Source organism: Talpa occidentalis, unplaced genomic scaffold (assembly GCF_014898055.3).
Source record: "Talpa occidentalis isolate TD23 unplaced genomic scaffold, MPIMG_talOcc4v2.1 talOcc4.3, whole genome shotgun sequence".
Taxonomy (NCBI): Eukaryota; Metazoa; Chordata; class Mammalia; order Eulipotyphla; family Talpidae; genus Talpa; species Talpa occidentalis.
This window is the reverse complement of record NW_023603184.1, coordinates 14374575-14399656: the sequence shown is the minus strand read 5'-3', so window position 1 is coordinate 14399656 and position 25082 is coordinate 14374575. Positions and strand designations below refer to the sequence as shown.

The window sequence follows — 25082 nt, the reverse complement described above, 5'->3', positions numbered from 1 at the left end:
GAATTGGTTAAAGAGTCTTAAGTCCACTCAGATTCAAGGGGAGGGAGGGTCTAGACTCCCAACTGTCAATGGGAGAAACATGTAGGAGAATTTGCAGTCATTAAAAAAAAAAAGGCCAAACAACCCACCACCTATACAAACACAAACATACTCAAAGCAATGCATTAGCCTGAACTCTGAAAATTGAAAGGGACCGTAAAGGATGATCTATTTTGATTTCTTACCTTGGGTCAACTCCTCTTTACAACTTGCCTGTCCTCCTATGCCTAGACCACAATAGGCATTTTCCTTAATGGTGTCCTGTCATCCACTCTTACCTCTTTGCTGTCTGTCCTTCATTCCACAGTAAGAATTGTTGTTCTGGGGGCCTCCCCGGTGGCACAGCGGTTGAGCGCTGGGTTGCGAAGCTGCCTGCAGCCTCTGCAGCTCTGGTTCGATCCCCGGCTGCTCCTCGGCCACCAGAGGAGGGTCCCACATGGCGCACAGACCTCTCCTGCCTCCTGCTGCTCCCCTCAGCAGTGTACTTCGGTCCTTCTGCCTGCTCTGCTCCCCGCTCTGGCTCTGGTGAATTCTCTTGCCCTCCCGTGCTTCTGACTGTACCCAGTGCTTATATTAATAAATAAAAATAAATCTTAAAAAAAAAAAAAAGAATTGTTGTTCTGAAAGACAAATTAGCTCCTGATGGTTCTGACATTTTTAGCTAATAATATAGAACATTCTGGAAGTGCCTTTTTGTCTTATTTTCAAAATACTGTTTTTTTTAAGCTGTATTTTTTTTAAAGACATTTATTTATACATACAAGCACTGGGTACAGTCAGAAGTGCGGGAGGGTGAGAGAATTCACCAGAGTGGGGAGTAGAACAGGCAGACTGATGAAATACACTGCTGAGGGGAGCAGCGGGCATGGCAGGAGAGGTCTGCACGCCATGTGGGACCCTTGCTGGTGGCCGGGGTTCGAACCGGTGCTGCAGAGGCTGCAGGCAGCTTCACAGCCCAGCGCTCAACTGCTGCGCCACCAGGGGAGGCCCTCAAAATATTGTTTAAGGACACTTAGCCACCTCTGGGGTTGTCAGCAGCATCAACACCACAGAACCCTGGAAAGGGGGACCAGAGAATCTTCAAGCAGGGCTTCTTTTCCCAAGCCTGACCTTGCCAGCTTTCTGGCCAGTGGTCATGCTCCCCCCTTTCCTGTGGGCATCACCATTTTTGCCTCCTCTCTTTGCCTTTCTGCCTGCAGGTTCACACATTAGCGCTCACCTTTCTGGCATCTCTGCAGGTGCTCGTAGTGGCACTGAGGCTTGTGAGAGGTGTCTCTCTAGTCCTAGGTTGGATGCGAACAATTTTGTCTTCCAGAAATAGCCTAATCTGAAAGAAATCCCCTTTGCTATCTGACATAGTGTGAATGATAGCGTCAAGAATCCTTTTAAATCCGACAAGATAAAGGTCTTACTGGCACCATCTTTCCAAACACAGGCAACCTGGAAGTTCTGCTTGAATGTACTTTTGGGTACTAAAGTAAAAAAGATTTGCATTCAGATACACAGTCCTTTTGTTTTGCCTTTGGGGGGATGAGTTTATATTGTTGTCATGGGCGTGCCAGGCAGCCACATTCATCTTTGGTTATCTTGGTTGTGAGTCTCATGGTCCAGCCCTTATAGGTAGCAGAGAAAAAAAATTGTAAAATCCCCAAGTATCTTCCACATCTTTGTGCAGACATCACAATGTCTCACTGGCCCTGCCTTGCTGAAGCACACACAGTCATTCATTGCTTTGGTGTGTTTGGTAGTTTTCTAGATGCAGGGGAGCTTGCAGGGCCGGACAGTGCCCTGTCTTGCCCACCCCTCTCTCCAGGTCCACTGCAGAAGATAGGTAATGATTACCCGGTGCCTGACAACTTGCTATTTTGTTTCACAGGAACAGACAATCTACAGATAACTGTCACCCCCACCCCAGAGTCCTTTCCTCGTGGGAAATTGTTGCCGATTTCACCAACATGGCCTTTCTCTGAAGTCCAGTCTTCCGCAGCGGGCAGAGTTGGGACTGTGCTGGGCCCTACCCCTGACAACACGAGCTTGCTGCAGGTGGCCCGGACACTGCCTCCCAAGGCGCACCGCAGAGCTAGGGCCCACGGGGACTTCCCTCCCCCACCTTCCCAAGGAAGTGGCCATAGCACCTCCCTTGAGCCTTCTAAGGATTCCACCGAATCCCTGGTCCCACCAAGAATTCAAGGGGCAGAAGAAGCAGCTGCTGCGTCAGGTTTGCCTCACACCAGCATGATCCCTCCCTTGTCCACTCTCCTTTCTGTGACATCCTTGAGAGCAGTCCTTGTATCCCAGCCACTAAGGGTAGGGGCGCCTTTCATTTCCAAACAACATTCCCTGAAGTCAGACGTTCTCCTGTTTCTCCCCCCATCTTCATCCTCTTCATTGACTCCTGACTCATCACATCATTCCATCATCTTTTTTAAACCAGCAGAACCACCCACCCAAGAGCCCTTGTTCCCCCAAACAGCTCCAGTGGACATCTCAAGCCAGAGTGTAGCTAATCCCCTGCACCCATTTGCTGATGCAGTGAACCACACTCCAGCCCCCAGAGCCCGGGGTTTAATCGGCACCCCTCATCTAGGCTTTTCTGGATCCTCCACAAAACAGTTTTCTGAGCTCTCCTCCCCAGAGGACGCTCATTCAGCAGGCTCCCCCAAACCCAAGGCTTTGCGATCTGGGACACAAAGAGACCTGGCCCACATGTCTCCCCCTCACTTAGCACCTGGAAGTCTTCTTCAGCTTCCAGGTGGAACTCCCTCAAGGCCATTGTTGGAAGTGACTTCAAGTCCTGCATCCACCCAGCCAGTGGAAGCTGAGGTGGCTGAAAGAGTGCATCATGGGGTGTCTTTGCCGGCTTTTAAGAGCATGGTAGCAGAGACCCATGAGGCTGAGCCTTCTCTTTTCCAGCCTGCAGAATCAGTGGCAGTAGAAATGACCAGCAGAAAGCTAGCTCCTACTACTACAGATGACTCTGCTAACCCACTGCATTTGTCAGCAGCTCCAGAGAATTCCGAAGGGCCTGCCCTTTCAACAGAGCACACTTCTTTGGTGCCTTCTTCTCTGCCTCTCACTACAGCTAGCCGGGGGCAAACCATCCTTTCTGGGGTGGTTCCTGGATCACCATCGAATGGCATGGCAGCAGACTTGCCCTCCACCCTGCCTTCCTTCTGGTCGACAGAGAGTCATGTCTCTCCACCCCCTGACTCCCCAATGTCAACTCCTCAAGAAGAGGACAATGATAGACCCCCTCTGACTGCAGCACCAGACTTCCTCCTCTCACGCAAACCTAACCTTCGCTCCACAGCCTGGACATTTCCCCTGCAGAAAGAGGATGATGTGACAGCTGTTTCAAAGGAAAGTGAAAAGACAGAGGTGATCGTCACTCTCCAGACCCTTCCGAAAAAAGAGATCCCCAGTCTTCTCACCATAAATGAATTTGCCTCTGAATTCAGCACAGGACGCTTTTCACCAACTGTCACTACAACACCAAGGATGGCCCTCCCCCCTTCAGCATTGCCTGTGACTTCCTTCTCCTCTGGAGGAACCCCCCAGACTGTTTCCCAGTCTCCTCCCTTTTCCAGCACCAAGTCAGAGACTTCTGCAGCTGCACTGGACCCTTCTGAGTTGCCGATTTCAGCTTCCAAACAGGTGACAGCCTTTCCCTCCTCCACTGAGGTCTATGATTTCTCAACAATGGAACACATGATAAAGCCAGACATCACAGATGTTTCCTGGAGTTCTCTTTTAGCAGAAACTGGATCCCTTTCCACAGAACCAGTGATAACTGGCTTGCTGCAGCAAACAAATTATGATGTAAATGGGGACACAATTAACTCCACAAGTTGGGAAACTCATTCAGTTTCAACTACTCCTCCCCCTGATTTAACTTCAGCTGTCAGGACAATAAAAGCTCAGAATTTAAAAGATACTGCTGGACATTTAGCAACTGCAGAAGGCTTTAGCATTCCAAATCCAGTCCTTGGTACAAGCATCCAACAGCCCATCCAACAGTCAGTCGCTACCATAGTTGGAAACCGTACAGACCTCTCGTCTGTAAGCAGCAACAATCATTCCAGGGACTTCCAAGCAGCTGAGGTTGAAGATTACCCTTCCACAAGTCAGTCTTCCATGTCTTATCCTTCTCCAACACATCCACTTTCGCCAGCCTCTCCAAGTCTAACTTCCACCGCTAGCATGCAGGAAATGTTTGCGGATGGAAAGGATACAGGCTTCCCAATTTCCAGCGACACCTATCCGTCTCCTGCGAGGAATGCTTCTACAAGATTCCAGAGCGTTCTGAAATATCACTTTACTGCTGAACCTCCACCTCTCTCAACCACTGCCTTATTCAAAGTGCCCCTGGCTTCTCAGCGCCCCAAGAAATGGACAGGTGCAGCCACTAATGCAGGTAGCTTGTTTCCTGATTCCCCAAAAAGAGGTGTGACTACTTCTGTGGTTAAAGCATCTTCAAGCTCAACACAGACTCCCAGCTTTGCTCAGAAGGTGCAGGCACACCCTTTCAGGATGATGAATGATTTAGCAACCCCAAACAGTCATGTCCCTGATCCTCTGCCAATTTGATTTTTTGAAAGTGTTCAGAATTTAAGTGTCCTTATTACTAGCTCTCGCTTTGCTCTAAATGGTAATCATGTTATGGTTAATTGACTTAATGAACCTAAAGCTGGTTTGCCTAAATTCTAGAGCAGAGATGTTTTTTAACCCAGCAAACCCATAAGTTACATCTATTCATCACCACAAGTGATGTGTGTGTGTTCTGGGTCAATGACAAACTTTGCATTTTTCCTCTTTCTACAGTGGACTCCTCAGTGTCATCCAAGGGAGAACCAACAGCAGCAGCAGCCACACTGTTTCTGAAGAAATCAAGCCTGCCGGCGCTGTCAGCAGCCCTAGTGGCTAAGGGTACTGGTGGTAGTCCTTTGGCCGCGGCCTCAGGATTAGTCAAGAGTACTGCTCCAGCTAAAAATGTCACAAACAGTGCAGCATCTGGCCCAAAGGTGACCCCAGGGGCAGTCCACACAGCCTTCTCGTTCACGCCAACCTACATGTTTGCAAGAACATCACACACCGTGAGCGCCCATACAGCCATGCAAGGGAACACGGGCACTGCCTCTGGCCTGTTGTCCACAACACACCTCCCCAGGAAGCCACAAGCCATGCACCCAGGCCTCCCAAACCCCACCAACCCAGACATGCCCAGGGTGTCCACCACACGCCCACTGACAATCACAGCAGCCTTGACCTCCATCACTGCACCAGTAAGGGCCACCCGGTTGCCCCCTGTGCTGGCAGAAAACACAGATGCTGCTCTTCCTGCTGTGTCAACTGCAGTGGTCACAACTGGCAAGATGGCGTCCAGCCTGGAGTGTCAGATGTCCACTAAGCTCCTGGTGAAGACAGGTAAGGGCCTGCCATGTTGATTTTACTTGAAGGCAGCAAGCACATCCAGGTCTCAGAGATGTACCACAATCAGCTTTGAGATCAATGGTTCTCAATGTGGGATCACTTTGCTCCCCACAAAGACTTTTGGACATTCTGGAGACATTTTTGGTATCTACAGCTTAGGGGGGAGGGTGGTGCTGCTGGCATCTAGCAGGACAGAGACCAGGGTGACTGCTAAAGGTCCGGCAATACACAGTCTGACAACAAAGACTAACCCAACCCACAATGTCAGCAGTGCTGAAGTCAGAGCTTCTGCCCTCGGGTGTCAGAGCGGACAAGTGTCACCTGCAGTGATTTTAGTTCTGGAGTTCATCCCCATGTCAGAGGCCCCTGGGGAACCAGCATTGCCAGGAAGCTGAGAAAGCAAATGTGCACCACATTTTTCTGGTAGAGCAAATCAGTGGTGTCTCACATGAATGAATGATGATTAGTAAGATACAGAATCTTGGAATGCTATGGAATCCAGAAATGCTGTATTTTCTCAATCAGCAGATACTGAAAGGACAACAGCAGGACACTTTTAACATCTTTTGGTATTAAAAGTGGGACTTTGGAAAAGTTGGGTGATGGATGCAATTTTTTTTTTTTTTAGATTTAAATATTCACTGACTTTATTGGTTGGTTGGTTTAGGACAACAGAGAGTTTGCATGGTTTTAAAGCACATCCCCACAAAATGCTCATTAGTTACATAAAGAGGAGTTGTTGCCCAATGGGTATTGTTTCTGGTTTTTTTTTTTTTTTAAACTGAAGAATAGCTGATGTACAACATTATATTAGATTCAGGTGTATGACATAATGATTGATGGTTGTGTATACTGTGAAGTGGTCACTGCAGTAAGACCACTTCACACCCAGCACTATGCATACTTAAGTTTTTTTCTGGTGATGAGAACTTTTAAGATCTACTCTCTTAGTAACTTTCAAATATACAATATCAGATTGTTAGCAAAGGTCACCATGCTGTGCCTTCTGTCCCCAGAACTTAGTTATTTTATAACTGAAAGTTTGTACCTATTAACAACCTTCACCTGCTTCTCTCCTCTGGCAGCCACCAACATATTCTCTCTACATATAAGTTTAGTTTTTGGTTTGTTTTTTAAGATTCTACCTGCATGAGATCACATGGTATTTGTCTTTCTCTGTCTGAAGATGATAGCTCTCCAGCCTCTACCTCCCCGTTGCAGCAAAGCAGGCCTTGAAGACATTGGGTGCTTTTAATAGTGCGGTAGTGTTTGCTATAAAAAGCATTAGGCTTGTTATTTGAAAGAGCTTGCCAATGTTGAATGCTCGTATCCCGCCTTCCTCTCACCCCACAAAGAATTAAATGAAATCATATCTTGAGACATACCCTCTTCTAAAATGGGAAATTGTGAAACTAGGCCTAGCAGAAAGTATAATGTCTCTTTCTATTTCTCAAGAAATTATACCATCTGGTTTTTCACTCCCTTCCCCCTCTCTTTCCAGATCTATGCCTCCTCCTCTGAGTGACAGGCAACCCTAGTTACCTAGATGCAGAAATCTGGAACATTCTCCTTCATAATCCCCTTCACCCCAGCCACACCCAGTCAATCACCAAGTCCTTTCAGTTCTGCCTCCCGCTCTCCACCCCACTGCCACTTCCTTAGTTCACTGTCATCATTGCTCACTTAAATTTCTGCAACAACAATCAAATTTATCTCTTTGCCTTTAGGAACCACCCCTCCCTCCCCCAATCTGTTCAGTCAAGGGAACCTTCTAAAATGCAAACCTTTGCTTAAAACCTTCATTTCCCATTGCCTTGGGGCCAAACCTATGTACCCTGAAATACTTCACTTCTCTCCCCGTCCCTTTGCACGTGGTCTTCTCTCTGTTGGAAATGGGGGGATGTCTCCCCTTCCTTGTCCTAGATCATTCCCACTGTCCCTCAGGACTCAGCAGAGGCATCAGTTCTTTGAGGAAACCATCTCTCATCCCCAACCCCTTGCCTTCCTAGGGCCTCCAGCATCCTAGGCTTCCCCTCAAATAGCACCTGTCACATGCAGTCATCTCCTCTCCATCACAGGCATCTATCCCTATCATCGTCCCTCTGTGTGGGATGTGAGGGTGGCACCTTCCTGCTTTGGGGTGGTTGTACTGGCGAGGTCAGCGCACCTAGCTTAGGGCCTGCATTTAAGCGGGCTCTCACAGAATGCTGCTGCTGGAGTGTCCTTGCAGGCAGATCCATGGAGCAGGCACTGCTGAGCCAGACTGTCAAGGTCAGAGGCAGCACTGATCGCCTGACCATGGATGTGCCACTCACACACCCGCTCCCTTTCCACTGGAGCCACATAGATGACTGGGGCCGCTTCTCCTTCGGACCTGAGTGGGCCCAGCGGAACCGCTACCCTCCGTGGGCAGCCCACCCCTCTCCGTGTTAGACCTGTGCTCAGCAGCTTTGCTCAGAACGTGCAGGAGGTGGGGTCTGGGGAGGTGAGGAGGGCTGGTTGACTAGGTGTGCACCTTACCCTGATGACCTGCTTTTGTTTTGCCCCACAGTTCTCTTTCTGACCCAAAGGAGAGTACAGTTCAGTGAATCCTTGAAGCTCAGTATAGCCAAAGGGCTCACGCAGTCTTTGCGGAAGGCTTTCCACCAGAATGACGTCTCGGCCCACGTAAGCCCCTTGCTTTCATAATCAAACTAATCCAATCACATCTTCCTCTTGGGTCCAGAGTATGTTAGCATGGTTTTCTTCCTCCCTGAGAGCCATAACCACACTTGCCAGAAGGAGGGTCTTTCTTCATTTTGGCAAATAGCTAATGTGTGGTGGCTGGAGAGAAAGGTCAAATTTGGAGATGGAAAATTGAGACTAATTGCCTTATGTCTAGATTTCTTAAGCCTGGATATACTCTTTTAAATTGTCCATTATTCCCTTGTTTGGGAAAAGTATTTAATGTTGTTAATTTAATTCTCCAGAAACCATCATTGCTTTTTCCTGTATCTTCCTTAGCTTTGTAAATAGCTAGTGATTTATTTCTGGACACTTACAAATTATCCTGACTTGTAAATAAAGTCCAACTTTGCTTAAATTGCCAAGAGCAGACGGGGAAGTAAACATTTTTTTCCCCCTCCAAACACTTTAATGCCAAGTACTGTTTAACAACTGCTAGCTGATTTTGATGGCGTGTCCAAATGATGGAAGCCTTGCTTTACCCTCCTTTGGTTTGGTTCCAAGTTTTAAAGCTGTAAATGCGATTGGCAGTCAGTAGACAGCCCTTTGCACCACTTAAAATATTGCTCTGGCTTTTTCCTTTGACGTTTTGTTCTACAGCTGCATTCAGCTTACTACCCCTTCCCCAACACCACAGACTAGAAATAAGGTTTGGTACATAGTTTATTGGTCATAATCAATCTCTCTTATCTAATTCTAAAAAAAAAAAAAAAAAGGCATTCCATGAGAGAAATCTGTGGACCTGTGGTTTCTGCACCAGAAACTATTTGAAAGCTGAAAATGTGACTGTTTCCATTTGGTTGCTGGGTACAATTTCCACTAAAACGTAACCATTTGCAAACTTGCCTTCAGTTTTTGCCTTTTCTGCCTATCATTAGAGACTGCTGTGACAATTAGTATGCATTAGTTTCTTTAAAATCTACTTATTTTTTTAAAAACTTCAATATATCAATTTTGAAAGATGTTTGATATTACCGCCCTAAATGAAAGTCAGGACACTTTGCCACAGAGAGAAAGAGTAATCATATTATGGAAATAACTTGTTAAATTCAAGCTGGAGAGTATTGCCTTTGTTTAAAAATATGATTAGCAAGGATTAGAGGTTTGAAAAGTAAATAATCCTCAAGCTGAGCCTTGCTTCTTAGGTAATCAGAAGGATTGATGGGGAAGTCACTTTCTCATTGGATGGACTGGTGCTGTGTTAGGTACAACCAGAAATATCTCTTGTCCCACCTAAAGAAAATCATCTCAAACACCACCTTTAGAGAATGAAGTTGTGGGGAGCACACAGTGCCTTTGGAGGATCCTGCAACACACCCAGCCTGTTGTAAAACCTGTTGTCTTTTTTTTTTTTTTGGCAAATATACATGACACTACTGATGGCAATGCAAAAATATGGGAGGAAAGCACCAAGGATAGGTGTTAAAAACACCTGAACCATTAATATGAAACACCAAGAAAGCAAAACAAAACAAAAAAAGAATAAAATCTAAAGTGTCAAGATCATTAACTGAACCAGAAGGAGCTCAGATCATCAGTTGTAAGAGAGAATGTCAGGGCCCAGTGGTAAGAGAGATGCTTCATGGCCTATCCCCATCTTGATCTTGAATCAGCTTAGAAGCAAGAATGATTGCTTCAGGTTGGAATGATTCTTATCTCAGCTTCTAAAGAGAGGAATTCACCTAATTTCCTAAGTGACCCTTGTTCTGAATGTGCCCCCAGTTTATCATTTATTCCTATTAATTTTCACAAATGATGAGAAATATAATAAAGCTGTTTCCCCCATGATTCCATTTCCTGGATATCTCCTGTCTGCCTTCTTTTTTTTTATTTTTAAAGATTTATTTATGCATACAAGAACTGGGGTACAGGCCAGAGGTGTGGGGAGTGAGAGGATTTACCAGAAACAGAGTGGGGAACAGAAAAGGCAGATTGACTGAAATACACTGCTGAGGGGAGCAGCAGGCAAGTCAGGAGAGGTCTGCTGCGCCATGTAGCTCCCTGGCCGGGGATCGAACTCATGCTGCGGATAGCTTCATAGATTGTGTCTTAACCCCTTGTGCCACCAGGGAGGATCCTGTCTGCCTTCTTAGTTGATAACTAGTGTTCACAGGATTATACTGAGGCATTTAAAACATAAAAATACCAAAAACCCATAAACAAAACCTCACAGATTTAATTCTATTCCACTTAGGTTTGATGTAAATTTTGATGTATTCTGGTATTTTGAGACTTTCCAATCCATGTATGCTTTATAGGATTGTTATATATGTGTTGGATGAGAGCTTCCTATTCCCCCATGAAACTAAGTAACAGTTGTGGTCTTGAGAAACACTGAGAAGAACTTAAAATACTGTGGAAATAAACACTAAGTTCTGTGGGTCCATTTGTTTTGTAGGTGGACATTCTGGAACATTCTCATAATGTCACGGTTGGGTATTATGCTACCAGAGGGAGGCTGGTGTACTTGCCTGCCGTAGTGATCGAAATGCTGGCTGTTTATGGGGTCAGCAACGTCACTGCAGATCTGAAGCAGCATACCCCAAACTTGCAGTCTGTGGCAGTCCTAGCCTCCCCTTGGAATCCCCAGCCTGCTGGCTCCTTCCAGCTAAAAACAGGCAAGTCACTCAGACTGGGGAGTGGGAGGGAGAGGGATCGAAACGGCAGGGAAGAGCACAAGAGACTATGGTGATGGTTCATGGTGTCATGGTGGTGCGAATTTTGTGGGGATTATACCTGAGAGGAGCATGAACAATCATGTAAAAAATATAAAAATAAAAATAGTGAAAGAAAGAAAGTGTTCCTGTTCTTGGGCAGTACCAAAAGAATACCTGTTGAAAAACCCCATTGCCAAATGGGTGGCAGAGGATTATGGGTGCTTTGATGGTGGGAGAGTGATGATGACCACAGGTAAGGAGAGAAATCCTGTATGGCTTAAATAGTCACAATGGTAAACAATGGTAAACAATGGTACTTTATAAAAATAGAATCCCCATTGCTTGCTATTCTGGCATTTCCTAAAGTCCCTGTGCACTTTCCTCAAAGGTCTTTCCTAATCAAATATTCAGGTTCCCTACACATCAGCCCATACTTAGCCAACCCTGGAGTTACTAGAAATCTTCCTTCAATTGGAGCCTTTCTTCCCAATTTATATAATTAGTACATATGAGCACCAAACACTGCAATTTTAATGGTTTTCTCTATTACCATTGAACACTGATAAGAGTTTAAGCTCTGTACAATCTGTGCTTTGGAGCAGCAGTTCCAGATGCTTCTGGATTAGAATCTCCAGCCTCAGGCCTCAGCATCTTTCTTTCATTCAACCTCTGTGGTGATTCTGCTGTTGTTTTTTGTGAACTATGAGAGTGGGGAAACTGTTGAAATTGAAAGACTATCAACTTAGTAATTGAGTTGGTTGATTATTTTTCCCCCTCCAAAGAAATAGGAGGCATGATTTCTTGCAGGGTATTTTTTTGTCCATCTTAGAGCAGAAGTCTGCCTGTTCCATTCAAACAAAATCACAAACCCTTGCACTGGAGGGGATCTCTGGTGCAATAATGCTTTTAATTTTTCTGTTGATATTAACCATGTTAGGAGCTACTTTCAAAACTACAGCCAAACCATGTTTATCTTTATTTGACTAATTTCTCTGATGTAAAATCATGCTGTTTTATATCATGCCTGCCAGTAAGTCCAAGGGACTGAGATGCAGAGGTGTGGTGAGCACTGATTTATGACTCTCATTTTAGTGCTGCAGTTTGTGAGCCAATCTGATAATATCCAATCCTGCAAGTTTGCTCAGACAATGGAGCAGAGGCTGCAGAAGGCCTTCCAGGATGCTGAGAGGAAAGTCCTGAATACCAAAAGCAATCTGACTATCCAGGTAAGCAGAAGGGTGCTTCCACTGTGTGATTGACAGAGATCAGCCCAGTGCACAAACTGGCAAGACTCTTAGTCTCCCATGTCAAAGCCACTTGGTGTAAATGTACCTTTGTACTTTGGGCACATGGTAGAGCATGAGTCTGGATCCACTGAGTGGAGTCTGGCCTCAGATGATGAGGATGTCTGGGGTGTGGCCGTGACAGGAGGGATGCCGTGTTGCTATGTACCTGCTGTGATTTGGGATTTATATTTGTTTTCCCATGTGAAGTTTCCAGGGTCTGCCCAATACTTGGATCATTTTTAAAAATGGAGCTAGGTATACTATAGAAGAGATGCCAAATGTCTATGTAAAAATGAATCCATACTAAATAGCTAACACATCAAGATTTGCCTTGTCTGTGATTTGCACTGAATTATTTTTCAGACAGCCACATGAGCAGTCATCTTAGTTAAAATACACACATTTTGTATTTAGGGCTTACTATGTGCCAGAAACTGTGCTAAGGGTTTTACCAATGTTTTGCTACATAATACTCAAGACAGCCTCCTGAGGTATAATTATTGCCATTTCACAGAGGAAACTCAGAAAGAGCCCAAGAAATTTCCAGAAAGTCACAAAGTTGGTAAAGAATGGAATAAAGATTTGAACCAAAGCCCCGTTGTCTTATCTACTGTGCAATGTCTGTATCAGTGCAGTGTAAAAATGGGATCCTTGATGCAATTTTTGGTAGACACATGAATTCTTTCCCAGGCAACTCCTACTCCTGGTATAATGTGTGCTGGATTTATACTAGATATGCTACCAAAGGCCTTTCTCAGTTCCAGCCTGTACAGTGATAGAGATAACATCTCACTAAAGACAGACTACTGGATATCCACCCAGCCCCCAAATTTCTCTCACTGTACTACCCAGCGACTCTGTTTTTACTGAACTAAAGCTTTTGCAGTTAAACCCAGTGGTTTTGAAGTTGAAATTTAATGTCAGTGAATTATCAGCAAAGCCAACACATGATGTAGAAAGCATATAATTTGACTATGATGGCAATTTTCCTTTTCTAGAGTCATCCAGAGGGTACATGGAAGTATCTCATTATGACTTGGTTTATATTAGACCAAGATCTAAAAAAGCATTGCAGATGTAAGATTTATGTAAGGAGTATGACTCAGTTCTTTCATGGGAGATGTTTTTCTTATTGGATTTGTGACTGTCATAGGTGTATGAGTCTAGTGTGGCAGCGGAGCATACTCTAATTGTATTCAGAAAACAGACTTATTAAGTGTCTGCTATTTATTAGACACAGGGAGGAACACCAAGATAAATAATTGCCTTTGGCTTTAAGAAGCCTATTTTATGGTATGGCTCAATGGTCATGAGCCATGAGATGAAATTTTGGGAAGCAAGTAACAAATCTTCCTTGGAAATGACTGCAAATGGAAATTCAAAAATTGCATCTAAATAAATGTTAGGTGCTCTTGAACATATCAGAATCTGTTGAAATAGATAATGTGGTGAATTTACTTCTTGATTTGTGTGACAGGAAGCCCAAAGCTAAATTGTTGCCCGGATTTAGTGATACTCTAGGCCCCTGTTTTTCCAGGATCTGATTTTATAAAGAATAACTTTGCATTTTGATGCATTTAATATAATTTGTGGGGCACAAATGTGTGTGATATTATTTATATATTTTTTACTTGTATAGCATTGATATCAGGGGCTAGATTACCATAGACTTAATTAGGACTTTCTGATGGCAAGTGGTAGAATCCAAGCAACAAGGCTTAAGCAAAAAGAGGTAGTGATTGACTCATGTAACTGAAAGGTTTATAGCTTATTTACTTCAGGTACAACTGGATCCGGGTGCTTACATGATTTCTTCCTGAAGTTCTCTTCTTGACACCTTCTTCTTTCTCAGATCCTTCCCAAGATCCCTTTAGCTGATGTCAGAGGGCAAAGGAACCCACCAGGTCCACATCCTGCTGTGAGGGCCCTGAGCAGGATGAGATGAGGGTAGGGAATGGATCTCGAGGAGAAAGGGGTAGACACCCAGCACAGAACCCAACAAAGGCTGCCTAACAACATTGAATAGCTGCACCTATTTTTCGAATCTCAACTCTGGGATATTTTTGCCCGTATGTTGATTCCCAAAACATCATTTCCCAGTAACTAAAAAGCTGACTTAGACCAAATGCTAGAAGAATGTCACACTATCTCATAGTAATATTTACATAGCCTATGTTGAATTAATGGGCCACAAGGGAATGTAATAGATCTCCAAAGAATCTAATTTATATTTCTGAATTCCTTGCATAACCAGGTTCTGTTACTCCGTTCATTACTAGGGTAGTGATCAACCGTGTACCTCCTCTGTCTTTTCAACTTAAACATTCCCTGACTTTGACTTGGGCATTCTCCATCTGAGCAGTTAAGCCCTCCTTAAATTTATTATTTCTCTGCTCTTTTGTATTTTTCAGAGCCATGAAAGTAACTTAAGACAGTTTAACTCCTAGAAGAGATACACACACTAGTGGTTAAAATCTACAGTCAGACTGGGTTTGGATCCTGGCTCCATCACTTATACCTTGGACAAGTCCCTTGATTATTCTGGGCCTCAGTTTCCTCATTTGTAAATGGGATCATAACCGGATCTTCCTCATAGGGCTGTGGTCAGGATTAAATGCAATAACGTGTCCTTAGCTCAATGCCTGGCATGTAGCAATTGGAAAATGATGACTATTGTTATTCTTGTCTCTTCCTTGCTCTTTCCCACCTCCCTCTCATTCCTACCCTCAACTTCTGCTTAAACTTCTCCCACGGCCTCCATGAAACAGACCCTCATCTTATTTGGCATGTCTCCCTCCCCTTTCCTCCTGTGTCAATTCAGATTGTGGCTACATCCAACGCCTCCCAGACAGTCACCTTGGTGTACGTGGTGGGCAATCGGAGCTCCTTCCTCAACGGCACGGTTGCCAGCAGCCTTCTCCGCCAGCTCTCAGCTGAGCTGGTGGGGTTCTACCTCACCTACCCTCCGCTCACCATTGCTGAACGTGAGTATGAGAACATCACCCGGGGCTTCTATCATTTTTCCCAGAGGCCTTTCACCATTTAGCAAACACACCTATCTATCATGCCAGGCTGCATACTAACTCTCGTCATGCAACAATAAATCAAAACGTGATAAATGGCGAGTGAATTGATTGCATGTTGAAAAAAAGCACTGTGGGGTCCCTTTGTGCTTCACTTAACCTCTTTTCTCATTTAATCCTCTTGATAGCCCTATCAGGTAGGTACAAAATTAGTCCTATTTTGCAGAGGAGAAACCTGAAGCTCTAAGAGATTTAATCAGATGCCTATTCCCACATAGCCTGTGAGACCTGGAACCTGGAATTTGAACCCAAGCAGTCTACCTTCTGAGTTTGCAATAACTGCCTGGCAGGGCATTTGTGCTCCCAGCAATCTGGTTGCTATGGTTTCCCATATTCCTGCCATCAGCAAGTGCTCCCAGGCTTCAGACCTCGCCCTGCCGATAGCTAACATAATGCAACTCATTTGCAATCAGCATCGTGACTTCACTTGATGAAGTCCCCGTAGTCTTGTGGCCTCATCTTCCTCCAATGCTTCGGTTATATAATCCTCATTACAATGCAGCAGGCGTAGACTTTGAAGACGATGCAGCCTACATTTTGTACTCAAACACTTACTTGGTGGCCAAAGGGGAAGTAAAGATTTGTGGTCTAAAATTTAATCATTGTCACAATTCTTAAGGTCACTAGGCAAATTTAAAAAAAAAAAAAACATATTAGCAAAATTGTTTCTGTGGCTGCTTTTGATGTAAATCAATGTGATAACGTGTGTGCGTACTTACAAACATATAGCATAATAGTTAAATAAGTGTGTACTTATTTAACATATAATAGTCATTTTGAATTTTCTTTGAATGTTTGCTAAATAGCCAGCTTTTGTGAATTTCCATGAAGGAAAGATGACTTAGGACTTTATAGAAAAGTTAATGTCATAAAGAATGCATTATGTCATATGACAGCATGTGAAGAATTTACTTTCCTTCATTATCTTGATATTCTGATTAAATAAGTAAACTTGATTGTATACCTCCTATGCACCAGGCACTGTGCTGAACCCTTTTCTTAGATTAACTCTGATGTCTACCATACCTGTAAAGAAATAAGACCATTTGTTACAAGTAACATTTGACTACTAAACTCAGCCCTTGATACTGGAATATCCATTTAAGCGATAATCAGTCCTAAAAATGTTAGTGATGCTTGGATAGTTTTTAAAGGGGAAGCTTTATAGTTAAGATAGGTTCATGAAGATATTCCACTTAAGATTTTGATGGAAAATCTGAAAGAGCAGAAGCCCATAAAACTCTAGAAAACTCTTCGTTTGCAAGTTAGCTCTTTACTGAGTGAGTTGTCTGTGTCATTTTGGACCGCATATCCCAGAGTTCCCAAGAATGACGGAGCAGGATTTAGTGGCCCGAATCTGTGTCACCTGTCTTCATTTCCCTGAACAGTGTCTGCATACAAAAGCCATGGAAGTAATTTGGTGTGCTTTTTGTTTGTTTCAGCGCTGGAATATCCCAACCTTGATATATCAGAAACAACCAGAGACTACTGGGTCATTACAGGTAATCTCTTATAACATTGCCCCTTTTACTCTCTCAGGTTGTTGGTTTTTTTTGGAAGTGCATGCTTGGCATCTTTTCTTTCATCTGTATTCTAAGTCAAGGTGTTACTTCCATGGGACTGAAGTGGGTGCAGTAAATTGAGATGAGGAAAGACATCACAATGAAGATGAATATTTAATAAACAGTTCAAACCAGGTACCTTGTTGGTCCCACCCAGTGACTTCCTCTCTGCCAAAGGTGGGACAATTTGTAGGAGGTGACAGTGTTAACCTGTGGACGTCCAGGGCATAGTCACATGGGTGGTCATTTGTCTGTTACAGATGGTAGGCCTTTCTGCACTGCCCTGCAAAATCCAAATGAAAGTCAGAGGAATGCCAGGCATGCACTTTTTTCCTTGAACCTGGCACGAGTCCCACACCCACACTAGCTCTGGCGGAGTCCAGGCGTGTCCTGACAGTGAGGGCGGATGGAAGTAGAAGGCTGTTTTGGTGGCATTTTCTTTTTTTTCCCCTTGACATTTCTCAGCAGAGCTTTGTGAAACAGCAAAAAAAAAAAAAGTTCTTGTTTGTGTTTTTCAAAAGCCAGACAGTAGCTCTGAAAATTAGAGAAGCAGGGGTGGGGAACTGAGAGAGGACAGATATTTAAAGGGGAAAAAGTGACCAGCCCATACAGAAAGGGGAGGGGCAGGAGGACGCCAGGGGGAGGGCACTGGTCTGCTGGGGCTGCCCTCGCAAAGTCCTATAGCCCAGGTGGTTTAAACAAGCAGAGTTTATTTCCTTGCAGGCTGGAAATCTGATGTCAAAGTGTTGGCAGGACTGGTTTCTTCTGAGGGAGGCCTCTCTCCTTCCCTTGTAGATGGCCATCTTCCTCTGTGCCTTCCTTGGTCTTCCCTGAGTGTATCTGTGTCCTAATTTTCTCTCCTTAGGACATGGTCAGATGGGATTAGGGCCATCTTAATGACCTCATTTCACCTTAACTACCTCTTTAAAGGCCTCATCTCTAAATACAGTCATATTCTTACCTTTCCTATCCAACTGGGGGTTGGGATAGCAACATGTGAATTTGGGGGGCACACAATTCTGCCAGTAATAAGGAGGGAGGAAGATCCTGCAAGTCTTGGCGGATGTGGCTGTGCAAGCAGGCCCATCTCAAACCTCCCTTCCTCCCTCTCCCGGCTCCTCCCTGCCTCGCTGTCCCAAACAAGCAGTTGATGGGCTGTTGCCTAAAATACCAGCTCAGAAGTACACACTGCCTTGCTGGATAAAGCCTGCTGAAGGCCTCTCCTAAACTGCAGAAAATTGCATTTCTTTCTCGCCGGTGGAGGCATGGATAGGCAGAGATTATTTTACAAGCTAAGAAGGCAAACTAAAGAAATGTGTTTAAAGAGTGAAAAAGAAAAAACCATTAGAGTCGATGCCCAAGAGAGAGACAAACGCTAACCCAGCAACATAGTTTTGAAGCCAGTAGGTTATGTAACCTTGACAAACCATGCTTCCTCTACAAGGAGCGCTGCTTTTTATTTTATTTTTTTAACTTGCAAACCTCCCCCTTCTATTAACTTGCAGATTTACATTAAATGGTGGCACAAATGTCCTTGACCTTTCCTCCTCCTCTCATTTGCCTGTGCCTTTCCCTGCCTCTATTTTTGTGATATAACCTTAATGAAGAGCACCACCTGTGGTCTTGTTTTCAAGGTTTCTTTGGGATATAAGCCCCTGCTCGCTCATCCTCTTTTGCTGTTGCTCTTATGGCTGTTGGTCATCAGAATGAACAGTGGCCTCTATCACTCACTGTGCCCCTGGCTAGTTGGGTCAGTTGATCAGTGCTTGAATTAGAGCATGCAACTAAGGAGCACCTATGGACCCCAAACTGTAAAGGGGTACAGGCTCTACAAGGGTTAGGTTTAGCCATTTGCCCCTCAAAGGCAAAGGAAGCAGACTCTTAGTATGAAAGGTCTTTAACAGAATTAGCATAACTAGTGAGAAGAGACAAGAAAGGATATTAGTTTTCCAACAAAATTCTTCAAATTACCCATCCCCTTGGTGGGCATATGCCCAGCCAAGCAGGATCAGCCCAAAGCAGCATGCTGAGGCCTCAGCACTTGCCACAAGTCTAAGGTACTTTTTGGTTGGGAGCCACAAGAAAGGTCTCGAAGAAATGGGATTGAAGGAGAGATTCAGAATTCAAAATGTGCCAAATAATCCACCATCAGGTCAGGACAACTGCTGCCATTGTCTGCCAAGGACCAGGAGCTGCCACCCCATAGGGACCTGCCTCCCCATGTTTCTCACCCACGTGTCTCTTCCAGGTACATGTTCCATGTGTCTCTACGAATCTCCTTCCCAGCAGTACCAGGTGCAAATCAGGCTGCAGAAGCGAGAGAGCTCAAGCATTCATATGTTCAGTAACATCCCAGGCTTACTCCACCCCTAGTTGCCAGGGACCTGTCACTCAGGAGGTCAGAATCAGGGCGTGCTGGGATTATAGTTGTGGGCTCCTGAGATCACTCCAGCATGGAAGTGGATGTGGCGTACATAGAATCCTCGGGGTGCAGTTCTCTCAGGACCTCGTTCATGTGCTCAGAGTTTGCTCCTTACACCAACACTTAGGGGCTGGCACCAGGTCTCCCAGTGACTCTCTTGTCTTGTCTTTGGCTCTTGACCACCTTCTGAACCTGTGGGTAGTCCCCACCAACCTTTCACCTTCATTTACAGAAGGGGTAGGAGATCGGGAACTGAAACATGAAGATGGTTTCGTTATCTTGTTCAAACCCACAGCCCCTTGAGGAACCACCCTGCCTCCCCGACACCCCCGACCCCAGACAGCCATCACAGGTCCCCTATATTCTCATCACTGTCACCCAAGAACATTTGGAGTGACCTCCGTTCTATAATTTGTATTATAAAAACCTGACATCTTTTTCATTTGCTTTACAATCAACCTTTTATGAAATACAGCTTTGTACCTGGACACGTCTCCCATCCCAGAGTATGGTCCCTCTATGGTGGAAAATCAGGGCGACTCCTGCATCCTTTTTACAGAGAACACAGGGCCCACCCTGCTGGCCTCGGATCCTACAGTCAGACTTGTGTATACGAGGCAGGAGAGGGTGTACAGGCTTAATACTGCTGCCTGTCAGAAGTGAGAGCCGTGTCAGGTTTGTCCATCTTTCTTAATGTCACCCACCAGAGTCACAATATGCTAGGCGTAGTGGTCTCAGCATTTCTTCTGGCATCAGTGTTGCTGTTTACCAACCTGCTGGGGCCTTGGGCAAGTCACCCAGGCCCACTGGCATCATGCTCTCAGCTTTTGAATGAGAAGACAGCTGAATATTTAAGATTCTTTCTGCTCTGCACATGTGGGTTCAACCAGGAATAAAGTAATTTAGCTCAAGTACAGAAGGCTGAACCAGACCTGAGCCTTGGAATTTTGGAGCCCAGTGGAGTCGTACATGGAGAAGGAATAAGTAATGTAAATCTGAGTCTGGACAAAGCTTTGAGCACAGCTGGAGACTTGCCCGCCTCCTCTAAGCTGAGTCAGAGGGGCTGATGGGGCCAGCCAGGGCCCGGGCTGATGGGCCGAGAAGCTGCTGTCTCCCTGGGCACCCACGCCAGGGTCCAAGCTCCCCTGCCGCCCTGTGTCACTGTGAGAGATGTGGGTGCACACCCCTTTCTACTCCCACCCACGTGGGTGGAGAGGGCCAGGAGCCAGAGGGTGGCCTGTTGCCCTGCTCCAGGGATGGGGAGGAGCCATAATCCTGGAACTGGAGGAGCCAAAATGCTCACTCTGTTTTCCCCTGTATTTCTTGCTCTGGTGAGGATGAGTCTAGCAGAGGAGGAGGCACATTTGAACCAAAGCCGCAGCCTCCATGTATGGGCATCCTCTCCAGTGCCTCGTAGAACTATGCTTGGAGCGCTTTGAAAGGGAGTGGTCTGTTCTTCAAAATGACACAGTCAGGAGTCAGTGATGATCCCCAAGTTTTCAGATGAAGCAGGGCCCAGTGGGTCTAAGAGACTTGCCTAAGGACTCTCAGTACAGGGGCGCCAGGGTTCACACCTAGGCTCCTGGCTCCAACTGCCAGCTCTTCGCCAGCTGCTTTCTAAGGCCACATTCTCTTTGCAAACGGAGGTGCTGCACCTCCATGGGTGGTTCTCTCGGCCTCCTGAACTTCCCTGGAGGTTTTTTTTTCTCTCTGTCAATTTTAAAAATTGTGGTTCAATACACATAACACTAAAGTTACTACTTTCACCATTTTTAAGTGTACGATTCAGCAGCCTTAAGTACATTCACAGTGTTGCACAACCATCACTGCTGCCTATTTCTGGGACCTTTCCATCACTCGGAGGCTTTGCCTCATTCCCTTTCTTTGATGCTTGCCCTTGAGTCACCTCTGGGAGCCCATACATAAACATGATGACACCCCTTAACTGTCCTGTGTGCCCCCTCACTCTTGTCTGGTGATTGTGAGAGGACAACTTGAAAGTGATCCTTCGGCAGCCGGTTCTGTCATTTTACTTGAGGGGCATCTTTGAACCAGCAGGATCACGGGCTCTCCTGTCTGAGGGCAGGAGGTCTGCTGGCCTTTCCTCAGCCTGACACTGTCACGGGGGCTCCCCAGGGCCTCTCAGGGACCTGCCACAGTGGGAACAGTGCGGGAGCGCTTTGTCTTTCTTTGCAGGGCTGAGAGATAAGCTGCAAGTCCCTCTTAGGCTCTAGAAAGAGAGCTGCATTATGCCCTCCAGGGGGATTATTTGGCATTTATGGTTTAAAAGAAGTAATTCTGAGACTCAGCTGTGGGTTTTATTTCTGCCTTGATCTGTTTAACATCTTGTCATCATTGGCTTGATCTGGCCCCGTGTAGAATGTGATGGTAACACCTGTTCTTTGTATCCGAGTTATCTCCATATCCCGGTAGACAGTGGAATTAGTGGCCCATGGAGGGTTGTGATACAGAGACTCTTAAATGGAAAATCTTGTATTACATGCCCAACCCATGTAAGCTTCACCATCTTTAAGAAGATGAGAATTGTTGGTAACCTTTTTTGATTTTAGTTTGGAGGAAGTATTTGTGTGTTTGGGGCGAAGTGTGCTTCCCAAGGGACTTGGAGGAAGGACTGGAATTTTGGAGTAGACAGAAAAAGGCCATCATCCCCATGCTAAGTGGCCAGACAATTCTAGGGTGACTCTAGAGTTACTAAACTCCCCTTCCTTCCTTCTCCATGCTTCCTTTTTAAATTATTTTGAGGCATTCAAAAAACACATTATTCCTACATGGTTTCTACCTTGATGTCAAGATTAAAAAATACATTTTACAAATTCTTTAGGCTCAAGATTCAGCATCAGATCTCTGATTATTGTGACATTAAGATTATTTATCAGACTTGCAATGAATGTTTAGAAGAAAGGAGAGCAAGAAAAATTTTAATGACTTTTGGATGATTCTATTGTGTTTTCATTTCTTTCTACCCTTTTTATTTGCTTCAGAGATATCTTTTAAAAAGTGTGATGGGTGGATTTGACAATGTTTTCTGGCCTGCAGCCCCTTCATTAATGACTTAGCTCTTGGTTATAGACACCCCCGGGTGTAGATGGAGCCCAGCGGTAGGGAGGGCGGGCAGGGAAGGATTTCATTCCATTTACCTTCCATGAACCAGGCACTGTGCTAAGCTGCTTCATGCATTTACCTCTTTTCAGCCTTAGAGCCCCTTAGCAATGTGTTCCCTCCGATGTAGACCTCCTTTTGCCTCTTGCCAGAAAAGCACTTGGACTCAAAGACAACCAGTTTGCTGAAAATACCATGACTGGCAAGAGCTGGCCCTGAGTGCCAGTTCCCTCTTTCCATTGCACTGTCCTACTCTCAAATGGGAGAGCCCCCTGGAGACCCTGACTATCTTTATTTTTTTTTTCATTATTTAATTAGATTCTTTGCAGGAAATGTAGAACACCAATTTGTGAGGGTAAATTCCAACAGCGAGAGCAAACAGAGCCAAGGTAGCTCGAGAATTGGGGGCCAGCTTTGATTTTTGGCAGAATGTGTGAGTCCACTTCTGTCTGATCAGCCTCGCACTGCTGTGTCATCTCGCCTGTCTCCTGTGTGGAAGATCTCGCCTCCCTGGTGCTGTGGCTGATGAGGCGCCGCCTTCTTGAAGTCAGCTCCAGGGAGGTGGTTTGGGAACTTCACATCACTGATTCCATTGTTGCTAGAGGTGGCGATGGCACATTTCTGATGTGTCCTACGTGGAGGAGCTCCTTTGAGGGACAGAGGTCCAGTCCCAAGTAGGAAGCCACTGCCCAGCTGCTCCAGGAAAGCCTGGAGCTTTCTCCTGCCTCTGTGACGCCCTGTTAGGAAGGCCAGGGTTGTCCCAGGAGTGATGTTGGTTCGCACTTTTCTCACAAGCTAACAGAAGGGTTTTTTGCTGTGGCTGAACAGTTGTTGAGGTGGATCGTCAATAGGATAAAATACAGACATCCTGTGACATTTAACCACTTGGTGCTGCCATCCTTTCAGCAACAACTGGTTTAGTGACAGTAGCGAGACCCTTCTTTTTCTTTTCAATCCTGGATTTAGTTGCTGAGAACTTCCTCTTGTACATGGCCTGTCTGGGATACATAGCACATCAGGAATATCTGCCCATTCCTCTGAGTAGAATGGGGTTTCTGCTGCAGTGGGGCTTCCCCTTTTTAGGGGTTTTGCAAGGGGCCTTCTTGACCTCGCCACCAGCATCAACTTTGTTGGCTTTAGGTTTCTTATTTAGTAGCTGCCTTCTCAGCTTTTTCTCCTGCCATCTAGTGACATGGGAAAGACCTGGGCGTCTTATTTTAAGATTCATTTATCTGTGCATACAAGAGCTGGGGTACAGGCCAGAGGTGCAAGGGGTGAGAGGATTCACCAGAGACCGAGTGGGGAGCAGAACAGGTGGACTGACTGAAATACACTGCTGAGGGGAGCAGCAGGTGAGCCAGGAGAGGTCTGCTGCACCATGTGGGTCACCTCCCTGGCTGGGGTTCTAATTCGTGCTACAGTAGCTACAGATTGCTTTAGAGTGCTGACACTTAACCCCTTGTGCCACTAGGGAGGCCCCAAGACCTGGGTGTCTTTAGAGGTGGGTCCCCAAAGGACCCCACAGAGGGGGAGAGACCAGGACACTGAACAGGGTGGCTTGCCGAGGTATGAGGGACTGAGCTCAGATTCCTCAGCAAAGCTGCTGAGAAGGAAAACTAAAACGAGAAACCCGAAGCCAAGGCTTCTGAGTGGGTACCAGCAAAAAGCCCCTGAGCCATATCTGCAGGTGTACTGTATTTCCAGTGAGACAACCATGTAAAAGGAGGTTTGACTTGACCCCACATTGTTAGATCACGTCACAACTCATGGAAGGCAGTCCAGGCCATGGAGTTGAACAAGTTTGAGTTTGAACCCTGATTTTGCCTCTTACTAGCGGAGACTCTTAAATTTTTAGCATCTATAACGTATGGAGTGTGTGTCCTCACTCAGGCTGCTGTGAGGGGAAAGTGACGTAAGGCTGGCCAACCCCTCATGGGCCCATGGTCCTAGGGTGGGGCTGGCGACAGTGGTGGATACTGTGTCCTCAAGGAGTGTCCTCTGAGCAGCTCCTCTGCTTCTGTGTTCACAGTGCTGCAGGGCGTGGACAATTCGCTGGTGGGCTTGCACAACCAGAGCTTTGCCCGGGTCATGGAGCAGCGCCTGGCCCAGCTCTTCATGATGTCCCAGCAACAAGGCCGGCGATTTAAGCGGGCCACCACCCTGGGAAGCTACACGGTGCAGGTAGGTGTGTGTGAAACCCCTGGGGTCTTCTAATCAATGTGGGGAGCATGCTTCCTGAGACTCAGTCATGGTAAGCACAGAGCAGCAGCCATGCTGCAAACTGCCTGGGGTGTGTAGTCAATGCTGCTGATAGATTTTGGGATATGCTCATAGGTTTTGGGGGATTTCATCAAAATCATGAAGGAGGGTGCACATTGCTCCCCTGCCTGTCTCACTACTATTGATAGAATGTAAGGAAAAGAGGCGTTGGAACAGATTCAGCACATGTGCAGATATTTATTAAACAAAAGGTTTTTAATAAACAAGCACAAATTGCTCATCAACCTGTCTGGTAGGATGAAGCCCCAGCTCTTGGTGCCTTCGGGCCTCTCTCTGCAGCCATGAATGGAGATGTAGCTGTCAATGTTCCAGATGCCAGATTTTGCTATTCTTGTTGAGTCCCTCCAAGTTTATCCTGGACACACAGCCACAGGGGGATTTAGATGAGGGAGCTGTAGCAGACACTACTGGTGCTCTGCCCAGACCCTGTATCATTTATTTCATTTATTTTTTTTAAGATTTATTTATTTATACAAGCA

General features: G+C 45.6%; 1 protein-coding gene and 1 pseudogene across 2 annotated transcripts in view; one reads left to right on the top strand and one right to left on the bottom strand.

Moving 5' to 3' along the window:
- KIAA1549L (KIAA1549 like) overlaps positions 1 to 25082 on the top strand; it is a 241513-nt gene that overhangs the window by 144378 nt on the left and 72053 nt on the right. The window contains exons 2-9 of one of the 2 annotated variants that reach the window (XM_054699279.1): positions 1916 to 2257; positions 4861 to 5463; positions 8021 to 8136; positions 10592 to 10811; positions 11943 to 12076; positions 14958 to 15120; positions 16662 to 16721; positions 24353 to 24504. In XM_054699279.1, the coding sequence (XP_054555254.1) occupies positions 1916 to 2257; positions 4861 to 5463; positions 8021 to 8136; positions 10592 to 10811; positions 11943 to 12076; positions 14958 to 15120; positions 16662 to 16721; positions 24353 to 24504 (1790 nt within the window). Of the gene's footprint in view, positions 1 to 1915; positions 4454 to 4860; positions 5464 to 8020; positions 8137 to 10591; positions 10812 to 11942; positions 12077 to 14957; positions 15121 to 16661; positions 16722 to 24352; positions 24505 to 25082 lie in introns of both variants that reach the window. The other variant, XM_054699278.1, reaches the window with a different exon arrangement.
- Positions 22634 to 23507, bottom strand: LOC119254114 (60S ribosomal protein L6-like; annotated as a pseudogene).